The sequence below is a fragment of the Magnolia sinica genome, chromosome 1, assembly GCF_029962835.1.
Source record: "Magnolia sinica isolate HGM2019 chromosome 1, MsV1, whole genome shotgun sequence".
NCBI lineage: Eukaryota > Viridiplantae > Streptophyta > Magnoliopsida > Magnoliales > Magnoliaceae > Magnolia > Magnolia sinica.
Window position 1 is genome coordinate 141042213 of NC_080573.1, and position 14395 is coordinate 141056607.

At 46.4% G+C, this 14395-nt stretch overlaps 1 protein-coding gene across 1 annotated transcript; it reads right to left on the reverse strand.

Moving 5' to 3' along the window:
• Positions 1–12609: 12609 nt before the first annotated feature.
• On the reverse strand, positions 12610–14094 carry LOC131221491 (uncharacterized). The gene is made up of 2 exons (XM_058216761.1): positions 13633–14094; positions 12610–13116 (listed from the first exon to the last, which is right to left on the reverse strand). The coding sequence occupies exons 1-2, from the start codon at positions 13910–13912 to the stop codon at positions 12872–12874; spliced, it is 525 nt and encodes a 174-aa protein (XP_058072744.1). The 5' UTR covers positions 13913–14094; the 3' UTR covers positions 12610–12871.
• Positions 14095–14395: the final 301 nt, after the last annotated feature.

Consider the following 14395-nt stretch of genomic DNA (forward strand, 5'->3'; position numbering starts at 1 on the left):
GGAGTAGGAATTGTCAAAGGAGACTAGCAAGATGCGAGGCGTTGTTACATGATAGCTGTAAAGGGAACCGCCGACAAAAGTCCGATCAACATATCCACGATCGAATCATTGGACCCTCAGGGCGAGAATTATGAACGAGGGCAGGCCGAAGATCTTATCTCGATCCCATTGGTCGAAACAGATGGATCCAAGACGGTACGAATTGGCTCGTCCTTACAGTCCCCCTTGAAAGAAAAGCTGATAGCCCTGCTCCGTAGGTACGCCGACGTATTTGCTTGGTGTCATGAAGATATGCCCGGGATCGACCCATCTGTGATGACTCACCGACTCAACATTGATCCGTCGTATCGACCGATCCGACAGAAGCGACGACCGCTCGGCCTTGAATGATACGCTATCATTGAAGAAGAAGTCAATAAACTCCTCCAGGCTAATTTCATAGAAGAAATACACTACCCAGAATGGGTCGCGAATGTCGTGCTTGTAAAGAAATCCAGCGGGAAGTAGCGAGTCTGTATTGATTATACTGACTTAAATAAAGCCTGCCCGAAGGACAGCTTTCCGCTTCCGAGGATAGACCAGCTAGTAGATAGTACCGCCGGACATGAGCTCCTTAGCTTCATAGATGTATATTCAAGGTATAATCAAATTGTAATGCATCAAACAGACAAATCAAAAACTACCTTTGTCACCAACAAAGACCTTTATTGTTACCGAGTGATGCCCTTTGGTCTGAAGAATGCCGGCGCAACTTATCAAAGATTAGTTAACAAAATCTTTGCTCGGCTCATAGGCCGAACCATGGAAGTATACATTGACGACATGCTTGTCAAAAGTATACACGCGGCAGATCATGTGGATGATTTAGAAGAAATGTTCCTCATCCTACGAAAGTTTCGGATGAAGCTGAATCCGAGTAAATGCGCTTTTGGGGTGGGCTCTGGAAAGTTCCTCGGTTTCTTGGTTAGTCAGCGAGGAATAGAAGCAAATTCTGAGAAGATAAAGGCTTTGATTGATATGGAATCCCCTAAAACCATTAAGGACATCCAAAGGTTGACTGGACGAGTCGCAGCACTTAACCGGTTCCTGTCCAGAGCCACGGATAAATGTCTCCCTTTCTTCAAACAGTTGAAAGGAAGACAAACAATGGGTTGGACGGAAGAATGTGAAGCGGCATTCCAACAATTAAAATCATATCTCGGTTCTCCACCTCTCTTATCAAAACCCGAACTAGGAGAGTCCCTGCTCCTTTACCTAGCAGTATCCGAGGCAGCGGTTAGCTCGGCGTTGATACGAGAATCCGAAGGAAAGCAACTGCCGGTTTATTACGTCAGCAAAGCGTTATTGCCAGCAGAAACGAGATACCCAAGCTTGGAAAAAGTGGCCTTGGCTTTAATAACTTCCTCTCGCCGACTCAGGCCGTATTTCCATGCCCATACCATCGTCGTGATGACCGATCTTCCGCTTCGCCAGGTATTGCAGAAACTAGAAGCGTCCGGCCGACTCACAAAGTGGGCTATCGAACTGAGTGAGTTTGATATTCAATACAGACCGAAGGTAGCAATCAAAGGGCAAGCCGTAGCTGATTTTATTGCCGAGGGAACACCACCAACCGAACTCCCGGTCAACGATATGCCAAAGGATGTTGCAGTTCCAACAACAACCTCTCCGCCGACCCTACCCTGCCCTATTCCCTGGAAACTGTTTGTCGACGGTTCTTCCAACTCGAAGGCAAGTGGGGCTGGGATTGTGCTGGAAACCCCCGATCATACCTATATGCAGTATGCCTTACGACTTGGATTCCAAGCGTCGAACAATACAGCAGAATATGAAGCGTTGTTACTCGGCCTCCGACTCGCCGCTAGCATGGGAGTCACGCACCTAAGTGTTTTCAGCGATTCTCAGTTGGTTGTTAATCAAATTACCGGTGCATACCAGACACGGAAAGACCAATTAAGAGCATACATGGAGAAAGCGAAAGAACTTATCAATGGATTTCGACTTTGTCGTGTCACTCGGATCCCTCGTACACAAAACGGCAAAGCCGATTTATTAGCAAAGCTCGCCTCCGCCGATGAAGATGATATACCCAGGTCCGTCCCTGTCGAATACGTCGATAAGCCAAGTATAAATGAACCAATTAGCGGGGCCATCAATACGATCGACTCGGAACCTTCCTGGATCAATCCAATCCGCCAATACCTTGACGAGGGAAAGCTGCCTGAAGATCGTGCCGAGGCTCGACGAGTTAAGATCCGAGCCTCCCGTTACACCATACTCAACGGAACCCTCTATAAGAAAGGTTACTACGCTCCGTTGCTGCGGTGCCTCAAACCCAGTGAGGCGAACTATGTATTACGTGAAATCCATGAAGGAATCTGCGGAAACCACTCTGGAGGGCGATCTCTCGCCCACAAGGTCCTACGACAGGGATATTACTGGCCCACTATTCAACACGACGCTCGCAAGCTCGTCCAAAAATGCGACAAATGTCAACGGTTCGCGGCAATTCCGAGGCAAGCCCCCGAGGCACTGACGCCGATGACTGGTCCCTGGCCCTTCGCACAGTGGGGTGTCGACATCGTAGGTCCACTCCCTATGGGAAAAGGTCAGACCAAGTTTGCTGTGGTAGCAGTGGATTATTTCACGAAGTGGGCCGAGGCAGAGCCATTAGCTAAAATAACTGAGCAGAAGATCACCGAGTTCGTATGGAAAAACATTATCTGCCGATTCGGAGTACCCCGTACCATTATTACAGACAATGGAAGGCAATTTGATAATAGGAGCTTTCGCGAGATGTGCGACAACCTCGGAATCAGAAACGTCTATTCTTCACCGCATCATCCTCAAACTAACGGACAAGTGGAGGCGGTTAACAAGATTATCAAGCAACATCTTCGGACCAAGCTTGACCGGGCCAAAGGAGCATGGGCCGAAGAGCTCCCGAAAATTCTTTGGGCTTACCGAACTACAGCTCGAACCGCCACAGGAGAAACCCCCTTTTCGCTCGCGTACGGCTCGGAAGCCGTCACTCCCGTTGAAATCGGATTACCTTCGGCTCGAATCACTTCGTTCAATGCGGAAGAAAATGAAGAACTCCTTGCACTCGGGCTCGACCTTCTGGACGAACAAAGGGAAGTGGCGCGGCTGCGCACGGAGGCACGGCAACGACAAGTGGCTCGGTTCTACAATACCCGAGTTAAGATCAGGAGGTTTCGAATGGGAGATATGGTTCTCCGAAAAGTATTTTCCAATACCAAGGAATTAGGATCGGGTACGTTGGGGCCCAATTGGGAAGGACCCTATATCGTCTCGGGCACCATCCGACCAGGAACGTATCGGCTAGAAGATCTAAACGGACGATCGTTGCCTCATCCTTGGAACGCTGAGCACCTCAAGATTTACTATCCTTAGTACTCAATGTTTAAAAACTCTGAACTAAGAAAGATTGAAGCCGAGTCAAATGAATAAAACTGAACGTTTCCTTTCATTCATCAATCGCATGCATGCGAATACAACATGTGAGTACATCGATAAAAATAAAAAATACAAGGGGCCCTGGCTACTGTCCTCCGGTAGGAGCGGCACCCGAAGCGTTCTCGCATATACCGGCCTCATCCCCAGCAGTAACAGCGGCGTCGGATTCTCGGATTCGAGGCTCTTCCTCCCTCGATTTCCGAGAGATCAAGGTCGGAAAAGATTTCTTTATGCCTTTTTCGCATTCCAGATATCCGCTTTGGAACAAGCGGTCGCTCTCATCCTCGAACTCCGCCGACTCAAGGAAAGCTTGACGGCTTGGTCCCTAGCCTTCTCAGCCTCCCGAGTCTTCTCGTTGGCCTGCTGAATGTGCTCCGCCGCCTCAAGCTTAGCCCGAGCCAAGTCATCTGCACAAGAAGCATGGGCTGCGAGAACTCGTCGGTTCTCTTCATCAGCTCTGGCAAGGAGAGCCGACACCCGAGCGACCTCAGCCTGCGCTTCATCAAGGGCTCCCTTAGACAAAGCCGCCTCTGCTTTCGCGTCTTCGGCAGCTTTCCGGGCAAGGGCCGCCTCGCCTATCAGAACGCCGACCCGAGTTTCGGCTTCCTCGCGTCGCCCTTCGGCCTCCGACAGAAGAGCCTGCAGCCGATGAGTCGAAGATAACTCCTTGCTGGCCTTAATCAAGCAGGGAGCAAGTTCAAAAAGCACCCTTGCTGCATGGCCGACGGTTTGCGATGAGGGGGCGTTGTAGAGGCTGATGAACTCTTTTTCGCCCCCATGGGCTAAGGCCCAGGGAACCATCCCCGACACCACCTTCTGCAGGACGGACGGCCCTTCTTGATGCGTTTCCTCCCCTCTGGAGGATGCAGTCCTCGTCTCTTCTTCCCCTCTGGAAGACGCAGCCCTAGCCTCTTCCTCCTGTCTCGGAACATCCGTCGCAACGTGTCCCGAGTCGGGTGCCGCCTGAGGTTCCGAGGCTGCGGCCACCGTCGCTTCCACCCTTTCTTCCGGGTCAGAAATTACGACGACAGAAGGGGCGGAAGAACTCGCAGGCTCCTTCTCCTTCCGCACCACTCTTTGCCTCTTCGGCGGCCGAGGCTCCGACAGAAGAACTGATCGCGGAGGAGCCTTTAACTTCGTAACCGCCCTAAGAGGAGGACGAGCTCCAGTCATTTTCGAGGGAGCCGGTTCGGGAGCAATCCTGAGATTGGGTCGAGCTTCGGGCAAATCTAAAAATTAAAAAAAAAAAATGAAGTAAGTCAGGGAAAATTCAGAAGATGCATGAAGATACATTTTCAATTACCTGTGACGGCCGAGTCTAGACCTGCGAGATGAAGACGCTCCGGCTGTAAAAGCACCTTCCAGGACCTATCTGCTGGATCCAACGCCCTCAACTCTTTGATCCGAGCCAAGCACCGAGCCGAGCTGGCCGCTTCTTGAATATCTGCGACACAAGCCCGTCGGACTCGTAATATTACGAAAATAAAAAGGGCAAGGGAGAAGACCCAAGTCACTTGCTTGGAACGCCCGAGGAACACGAGCCTCGCAGGACCCGGACTCAGCATCTCCCAGCGACCACAGGCCCAAAACCAACGTTCTCTCCAATGTTTGTTGGAAGTGGGAGGGTCAGTTATTAGGGAGCCGCCTCCGCCCCGCCAAGCAGCGAAGACATAAAAGCCGGGGTAGTTCGGGTTCACGCGCACTTGGTACAAGTGGAGAAACTCGTCGACTGTTAGCAGTGGCTGTTCCATCTCAGCCCACAACACCGCACACCCGAATAAGTTCCTCCACCCATTCGGAACTATTTACCCCGGGGCAATCTGAATACGAGATAAAACTCCCCGGACAATGGCCTGAAGGGGCAGACGCAAGCCGCATTGCATTGAGACTTGGTAGATCGCGACCGCCCCAGCAGGAGGATGATCCGGCAAGTCATTCGGACGGGGGAGATAAGTGATAACCGATTCGGGGATGTGATACCCGATTCGGATTCTGTCTAAATCCGCCTCAGTCAAAACTGAAGGAACCGGGCCGCTTAGATCATCCCCCGATCCTTCTCCTTCAGACTCGGCGTGTGCCGACTCATCAACAGGAACCGACCCAGAGGTTCCCTCGGCAATCAACATCTCCTCTTCTTCCTCCTCTTCTTCCTCCATGCCCCTTGGAAAATTAGGCCTTCCCGGGCGGGTCAATAAAGACGACCCACCACGAGAAGGATCAACGGAAGCAGGGCGCTCCGCCGGAGCTTCAGTAACCCTCTCAGAAAGAAAAGTAGCGTTCGCATCAACTGCTATCTCTGTCAGTAAAGAAGGCGATTCCGCAACATTCCAAAAACGTTGCGCTTCGCCTTAATCTCCGAAAACTCCCTCCTGGGGACTTCGAGGACCTCTAGCCGCCATTATCGCTAAATAAAGAGGAAGGAGAGACTCACCGAAGGAAGAAAGGAAAACGGAAATGGCGAAAGGAGGCGCTGGCAGTTAAGAGAGAGGAAAGGAAGAAGACGCAAGACCGAAAAAGCTCCAAAGGAAAAGCAAAGCGGGAATGGCAGTAGAAGTTCGAAATGCGGGACCCCCACCATTTTATAAGATTGCCATGTAGCAGAAGCAATTAATGGGGAAATGATTCGACGCCTGCATCGACTCCCCCACTCGACACGTGGCGCACGTCTAACTGACGACAATAATGCCCTTGCTACGTGTCCAACCCTCATTGGCGGGGTGAGCGATTTGACGGCTGACGGCGCATGCGATGTCAGAAACTGAACCGTCTCCCGTCAAAGGAGACACGGAACGCATTAAATGACTACTTATTGTCTCGGACTGAGCTATGAACCGACTCAAAACTCGCTACTCCTAAGTGTCATATGAAACACACGGAGTAAGGGGGCTTACTGTTGGGGACAAAAGATACGGAGTTCGGAGACTCGGACTCTATGCCTCGGGTCGCCAAAGGATGTGTCAGACCCGAGGCATGGTTTACTGAGCCGAGACAGAAGTTGAGTTGGCTTGGACTACACATCAGCAATCCGGGCATGCATCGGGCCGATCTTCTTATCGGATCGGCCAGCGCAAGATAAAGCCTCATCCCGAATACCTTGGGACAAGATCCCCGACCCCGGAGCTTACGGAATCGGACGAAGACTGGGGATAGGCACGATCCTGTCTCCGTGATACCAGGAGAGGATCCCGCACGCGATATCAGGTATTATGCATAACTACTTTTGAATTACAGGGATTCTAAATTTAGGGTGCCAAACACAACAAGCGGATTTCAATCCTGACAGATTCCAAATCCAGTGAGTTCCAAATCCATGCTTCCAAATAGGCACTAATGAGATCAATGATAAACAGGTACTTAGGAATGATTTTGGATTCCATAGTCGCCCTCCAGGACTAGGCCTGTATTGGTTAGTACTGAACCATTTATTTCCCAGCTCATTTTATCACAATAGCCCAAAAATTGATGAGATCCAAATCTTAAGTGGACCACACTACACCTGAGAGTGGTGATTAAATGCGTATCATTAAAAACTTCTTGGCGTCCCAAGTCATGTATGATGTAATTAATAAGTTGAATGACAAATAAATATTACAGTGAGCTTTAGGAAGCTTTTAATGGTGCCTCTTCAACCATCACTATATATTGCTGGAGCATATTCAAAAATCAAGTAGCCCGACCTTGAGAAACAATGGTGTCAAGGTGGGCCCCATGGTGAGGGTCGCACCCACTTGCTGGTTCAGAGGCGGCAGCTAAGCCGCATCGGCTCATCGAATCGGCTGCCGTTTGAAAGTGATTCGGTACTCGACCGACGTCACACGGGCTGGCCCAATCACACCTCATCACTTCAGGGCTTTACTGACGTCACACGTGGCTAGCCGAATCGCTTCCAGTCCGGAGAAGGAATCTCAGGAGAAAAGCCAGCAATAGACCAGGAAGCGTGTGAGATGCTAAACTATGACAAATACTGCCCATATTCTAAAAATGTCTCGATGTGCGTTAAAACGATGTTGTCACCCGATGCATGTGAGATGCGCTGGCGCAGATTTTAAAACTGAATTTAGAAAAAAACCTACCTAATTAAGAAATTTACATTTTAAAACTTTTTTTAAAAGGTTTTTAACGACCTATACATTATTTTAAGTAATTATGGCTCTGGTTCCTTCTAACAGTAAGCTGGGTTTTGTTTTTTTGCCCTGGGATGCAAGCAAATGGGGTAAGTGTCCTTGGTGGGCCTTACTGTGATGTTTACCTAAAATAGACGCGGATTAGCTACTAATAAGAAGTTGAGTAGCTAGACTCGCAATTGAGGTGAAGTGACGTTACCAAGTTTTGTGGGCCCTATCATGATGTTGGAGAGATCATATTACGGCAAGATCCAGAGAATGAGTCATATCCGAAAAACGAGTGGACCCCACCATAGAAAACAGTGGGGAGAGTGACACCGCCATTAAAAACTTCTAACGGCCATAAAAGTTTTCGATCAAGCTAATATTTGTGTTTTCCCTTCTTTTATGTCCGTGTTAACACATGAACAGGTTAAGTAAACATCATAGCGGACCTTAGGAAGGTTTTAACTGTCAACGTCACTCTTCCTACTGTTTTCTATGGTGGGGATCACTCCAGATTTGGATATGCCTCATTCTTTGGATTATGGTCTAAAATAATTTCTCAAAATGGATAAACGGTGTGGATACAACACATACATCATGGGGAGCCACATAACTTGGTTACGTCACTTCAGTATTGAGTCTCTCTGCTCAATCTGTCAGTAGCTACTCCGTGTCCGCCTAAAATCTACCTCAGCAACTAAATGCATCATATCAGGCTCATAGTCTAAAATTCAGACTCATTTATGATTAGGGTAGACCACACAATTAAAAATAATGTAGAGGATGACTCCTCTATCCTTCCAAACGGTTTCCAAGTTGGCCCTGTTTGAATCACATATATGTTGATGTTTAAATTTTAGTATATCATCTAATGATTGGAGTCAATTTCATATAAGCTAAGCATTGCAGTAGGGCCTTGTAAAAGTTAAAAGTGTGCGTCTCTCTTTCAACTGTTTTTCTTCAGTGCAGCTACCTTAATCACAGGCCAGCCTGAAGTTTTTGCGCTTGGAGTTCTCAAAAACTAATTTAATCAACGTCCGGTCTTGCATGTTCAAGTCCTTTTTGGTTTAGATCTGGGATTTTAGGAACTGGATCTCTATCTGATTGAGATTTAGGTCTTTAGACCTGGGTTTTGAGTTGCGTTTGGGTTTATGCCCAAACAACAACACACGCCCGCTTGTAATGGATGGATTAGATGATGCACCTGTGTGGCAGTTTGACACGTGGAAGTGAGACCATACCCGATCTGACCCGATTTTAACTGAGTCCACGATGATGGACATAGACCCAAGCTGACTAGACCTGGTTTCTCAATCGGGTCCACGGGGCTGATCCAAACTCGACCAGATTGCTAAAGGATTCTTAAAAAATGGATTCATCAAGTACCTGTGTGTCCAGACCCCGCCTAGAACAGCAGGCCTAAGCTCAAGCCTGAACAAATTAGTTGGGCTAGGGTCCGACCCAACCCAATCTGGCGTGGCTCAAAAATGATAAAATCCCTCATTCCAGCTGGAGTGTTCCTAACCTATACATTGAGCAAGTGGGTCACACATGCACAAAGAAATAGGCCGATGGTTGGGTTGTCTAACCGAGGATTGATATGGCTTATTTGTAGGATTTAAAGCATACATATAAAGTCAGGTCAGGCTATAAGTGAACTTGAGCAGAAGCCAGAGCTGAAAATTGATAGGGCCATGCATGAGAGGGTCAAGCCCGTCCCACAGGCCAATCTAGTAAGTCCAAGCCAAGCCCAAAGCTGGGTCTAAGGGTGGCAATGGGTTGGCTTTCGTTGTATCCGTTTGCCGGACAGGCCAAGAATATAGCCGGAAGTCAACCCCTGAAGGTGAAGCCACTTTAAATTGATCAAGCCCAAGCCCGATCCCACCGTACAATTTAATTGCAATCAAGCTGGAGTCGACCAACCCAACCACACTTGGGTTTAAGAATGGATTATAAGGCTGACGGTATGCCAGCCCTCCCCAGCTACTGAAAAACATACATTCATCATGTGTCTATGTTTGCCGTCTATTACTTTGTTTTATTTTGGCCCTGATCATCTGACCCAGCTATTGATAGCTATATGGGCAGGTTGGGTTGGGTAGGGTTCAACACCAGCGGACCCATTTACGTAAGTGGGCCACATTTTCTAACCCGAGTGTGACTCACTACCCATTTAGCTTGGCACAAACCCGGCTAAGAAGCCTGTAGTGCCCGTGCAGCTCATTTCCACTACTAAGGCCTGCTGAAGCCCTTCTGCCCCACAACATGATGATCAAGGCCGTTCATCTAAATGGTCCCACGTAGATTTACTGCATGGGAAATGTCTCGCTTATTACGCATCTCCTTCCACGTGTCGCTTCTTTCATTAAAACTGAGGCAATCTCAGTACGTGTACTAGTGGCCGTTGATTTTGCGGGATGCGACAATGTACCATTGATGGGGCGTAGGCCAAAGTTCACGCTCTTGTTGGACAATCCTAACGCTTCAGCAGGACGATTCTTTTACGTTGCTTGAAACTCCTGCAAATGAATGGTTAAGATTGCCCAATCTGCGTGATTCGTTCAGCGCTATATACGATGGTAGGTGATCGGCTTAGATTGCATGCATATATATATATATATATATATATATATATATATATGTATGGACGTCCAATTGGTGAGATTTTTCACACGTGGACCCTAGATGGTTGGACTTTCCCAATGACCGGTCTGGATTACCACGTGGCTGGGCAGAAGGAGCGAGTACCTTAGACGAGCCTCTACACGGGGAAAGCCTTCTTGGCATTCCACGTCATGAGTTGTCAACTCGTCTGAGTTGACTCGGTCTCGATCCAGTTTGGTCGGGTATGGCACCACGAGTTAACATTGAAGATATACCTGGCTCGAGACTCGGACAAGTCAACTACTACTTGGCTGAGTCACAACTCTACTGAGGACGGGCCGAGTCCGTCGCCAAGTCTTCACTGTTCAATCCCCATGCTCCTCTCTCTTATTGATGGAAAGAACTTTCCTATTGCCCAATGATTTTCTAGTTTACAGTTTTGTACATGTAGGGATGAACGATGTGACCACCTTTACGATGGGACCCGTTTATAGTTGGACCACCTTATAAATGTTCTGATGGGCTCCTAATATGCAAGGGCCTGTGACCAATGTTCTGATGGGCCCCATGATGCATGAATCATGTGACCATTGTCCTCACCACCCCAAGCATGGAAAATTCTAGCCACCCACCCATCCATTGGGTGGGTCCTACAATGTAAACGCTCTTATTTGACTCAAAACCTTAATGATGATATATCATGATAACGAGGTGGGTGGATTGGTATGCCCTAATTAATATGTGATGCCACCTTAAATATATGTGATCATATGAAATAATTGAAGTTTTGATTATTCTTGAGAACTTGAAATTAGATACAATAGTCGTTGACCAAGGGAGAGTTATGATGTTTGAATCTAAATATTTTGTATACCATTGTTATCATAGATTTGAAGACAGGCCTATGGTTATTATATGATGAAATGTATGATTATCCTGTGTAGGGGACTAATTTGGGTCAGCATGGATAATCTATACTTGGTATTGATATCACCTTCGCGCTACCTTGCATGAGAGTGTGAGTGTGTAATGGATACAAGATTTTGTTGGTCCTTTTAAGAGAAAGATTGTCCATCTCTCCCTCATTTTCACCACTCGTGTTGACATGTGGCATCCTCTTGGTGTGGACGATTCTTTGCAAGAACTTCAAATCATTCTCTTTAAGCTCATTGCTCTTTATGACAATCCACGAGCAATAAGAAAGCAAAACTAAATTTCTTCCTAAAAAGGTATTTGCATTTTTAATTGAGATGGAATGATCCTTTGAATTAAAGAATGATCAATAATATCATATTTGATTCCATCCATTTTCTTCTCTATGAGTTCCAATATCAATAAGAATTCTAGTTCTTACTCTTCATATATCAAATTCAAAGTGGATTCGACTACATATTGGTTGAAGTAGATTCTTTTTTTAAAAAAAATCAATAAAAACCCCTTCTCAAAATGAAACCTTTTCTTCAATTAAAGATGGGCAAGTTTCATTCAAATTAATCATTTTGAATGAAATTCGAACTCTCCTTCCACCTGTGATAAATCAGAGAGAAACTTCCCTTGCTGGAAGATTTTAACATCACCAATGGTTTTACTTTATACATTGCACGCACGTCTATTTTGGTAAGATCCCAACCATTAATCTTTTGGGTTTTAGATTTCTAAAAATCTGAAATTTTAAAGAAGGGGATCCTATGGTTAATCAAATCCAGTTTTTTAAATGATAAATAGCCAACAGTTGGGTACCCAAAGTGGAACAGAACCTAATTGGACCGGAGTCCAGGTCATCAAGAATGAGACATGGAGTTGAAAAGAGTGGTAGGCAAGACCCAAACTCAGTGTGGGTATGTAAAAATAAAAAATAAAAAAGAAAAAAGAAAAAAAGAAAAAAAAAGGACCCAAACTCAATGTGGGTATGGGTACCATAGGATCCTACCTGAACCCAACTTAGTTAAGAGCCCTATATATCTTCCAGAGCTGCACTTAGAGCTACCATTTGGGATGCAAATGAGGGAGATCAGTTCAGGTTGAGGGTGACCCCATGCCCAACCCAAACTCAGGTGAATCCAACCTGCAAACTGAACTGCCTGAATTCCAACCCGGACTCAACCTAAAGTCCTCTCTATAAATACTTAATGATTATTTATATTAATAACACCTGTTTGTGCATTAATACCATTTTGACACCGGTTGAGAAGGGAAAACAAATGAAATAGCTTTCTCTGGTTGGGTCAGTCTGGTTCAGGGGTGACCCGAACCCAAGTTGCAGCCCTACTAATCATTCAATGGATGGCTCAGGTATCGACTCAATTTACCCTGGATCATTTGTGCTAAGTAATTCCCTAACACTTCTAAATAAAATATTAAAAAAATAAAAAAAAAAAATCGAATTGATGTCCCCACGAAAGAAGAAAACTAGATTGCGTGAGGGGTACAAACCCATTTGATATTGAAATCCATTTAAAAATACATAAGCGTTGGACTATGACATTGATCTCTGTTTAAAACACAATTTACAGCAATAAAATGATATCGATTTAAATATTAAAAGAAAAATAAAATAAAATTTGGATGCATACATACCCGTTTGCATACGACGATCAGTACAGATAGTATAATCACTAGTTGGATATTGAATTAGAGCTAGAGAAAGTCCATCACTTACTAAAGCTGAAGCAACTGCAATATCAGCGTTGGTCCATGAGTGGTGGGGCCTGCTTCATCATCTCTGCATTCAAAGGCTCTCTTCTTACAGTGGCTGGGGCAGGCTCCACGCCTTCCACTGATGGTTTGATGAAGAGGCCGAACACTATATTGTTAAAGACGGTGAGGATGACAAGAGCAACCGCAGAATATGCAAGATATGATCCGGAAATTTCTGGCATTTCTTCAGTCCTCCTTCCAGTCATTAACTCTCTCTCTAAACTGGGGTCTGAGAAGATTACACCAATTCAACAAAAATCAGGTGAGACTAAGCGATTTCCCACAGATTCCAGTTATGAATTTTATATTTTATTTGTGTAGAGAGATTTAGAAGCAATTTGCATTTCCATGGAATATTCATTTGTAGAAACTCATCATGCACGTTTGGCGCACATGAAATAGCCCGAAAATCACACTAGTAGGACTACTCTTCCATTCAAATTGGCAGGCATCCAATGGAAAATCATTAAGAAAGGTTCGAAATTCAACAGGCAAAATCAGGGCGGGGCCAGATTGTCCCCACCCACTGAATGGCCTGGATCTCAACCACACATGCCATATTGGTGTGTAGGAGAAGAGTAAGACTCCCCCATAATGTGTGATGGCCGATTTCTTCCATTGGCTTTTTGCATCATTTCTTATAATCACAAACGTCCTGTTTCTGTTACTCGTAGAAGGTGGAGAGATCCAAGGGGAAGAGAAGGAAGAAAGAGATTGAGAAACTACTATGAGAGAGAGAGAGTACCAAAGTAAGGAGGAGAGGGGGAGGAGGAATCCCTTTTGTTCTTGGAGGGGGATTCTGTTCTCTGAGAGAGGGACTGGAGCTGCTGGTCGAGCTTCTGCAACGCTTCCCGGGCTTTTTCTCGATCGATCTGGAACTGAGATTCTTTCTCCACCGCATGGAGAGACCATCTCCTCCTCTCCAAATTGCTGTTAGCGTGAGAAGGAGAAGGGAATGTACGGTTGGGATGAAGGGAGAAGGGAGAGAGCAGTGGCGTTTGAGAGGAGACGATCCGAAGCAGCATCACCACACAGACCTCTTTTGAGGATAGACTCGTTGCACTACGTTTCAAAACCCAACATATACAGTAACGCTAACCTTTAAAAATGATTCGAGGATACTACTCTTGCGAATCCTACTGGGAGTGAGACATTCTTCCCAGCGTCGCTTCTTTTATTATTATCATTATCCGGTCAGTCTTTCTCGCGGGATGCCCACCATCTATATGCTGTGGTTAGAAAAGGATGCCTGTCTGACCATCACGGCCGTTAATTGCCGAGTACCAAGCCAGGGCCTCTAATTCAAGCCTGTTTAATAAGTGGGCCGGGCTCAGAATGCTTGTAAAAGCAACCCACCCAGCCCGTTTTAGGGTTTTCAAGGGCATTTTCTTGATTGGACTGTCCTGATTTGTGAGCCACCATGGGGCACACCTGGTGGACAGCCCAGATCCTGAACCAAAGTGGGTGAACCGGCCATGCTCAGGCCTGTCCACTTTGACCGTGCCTTG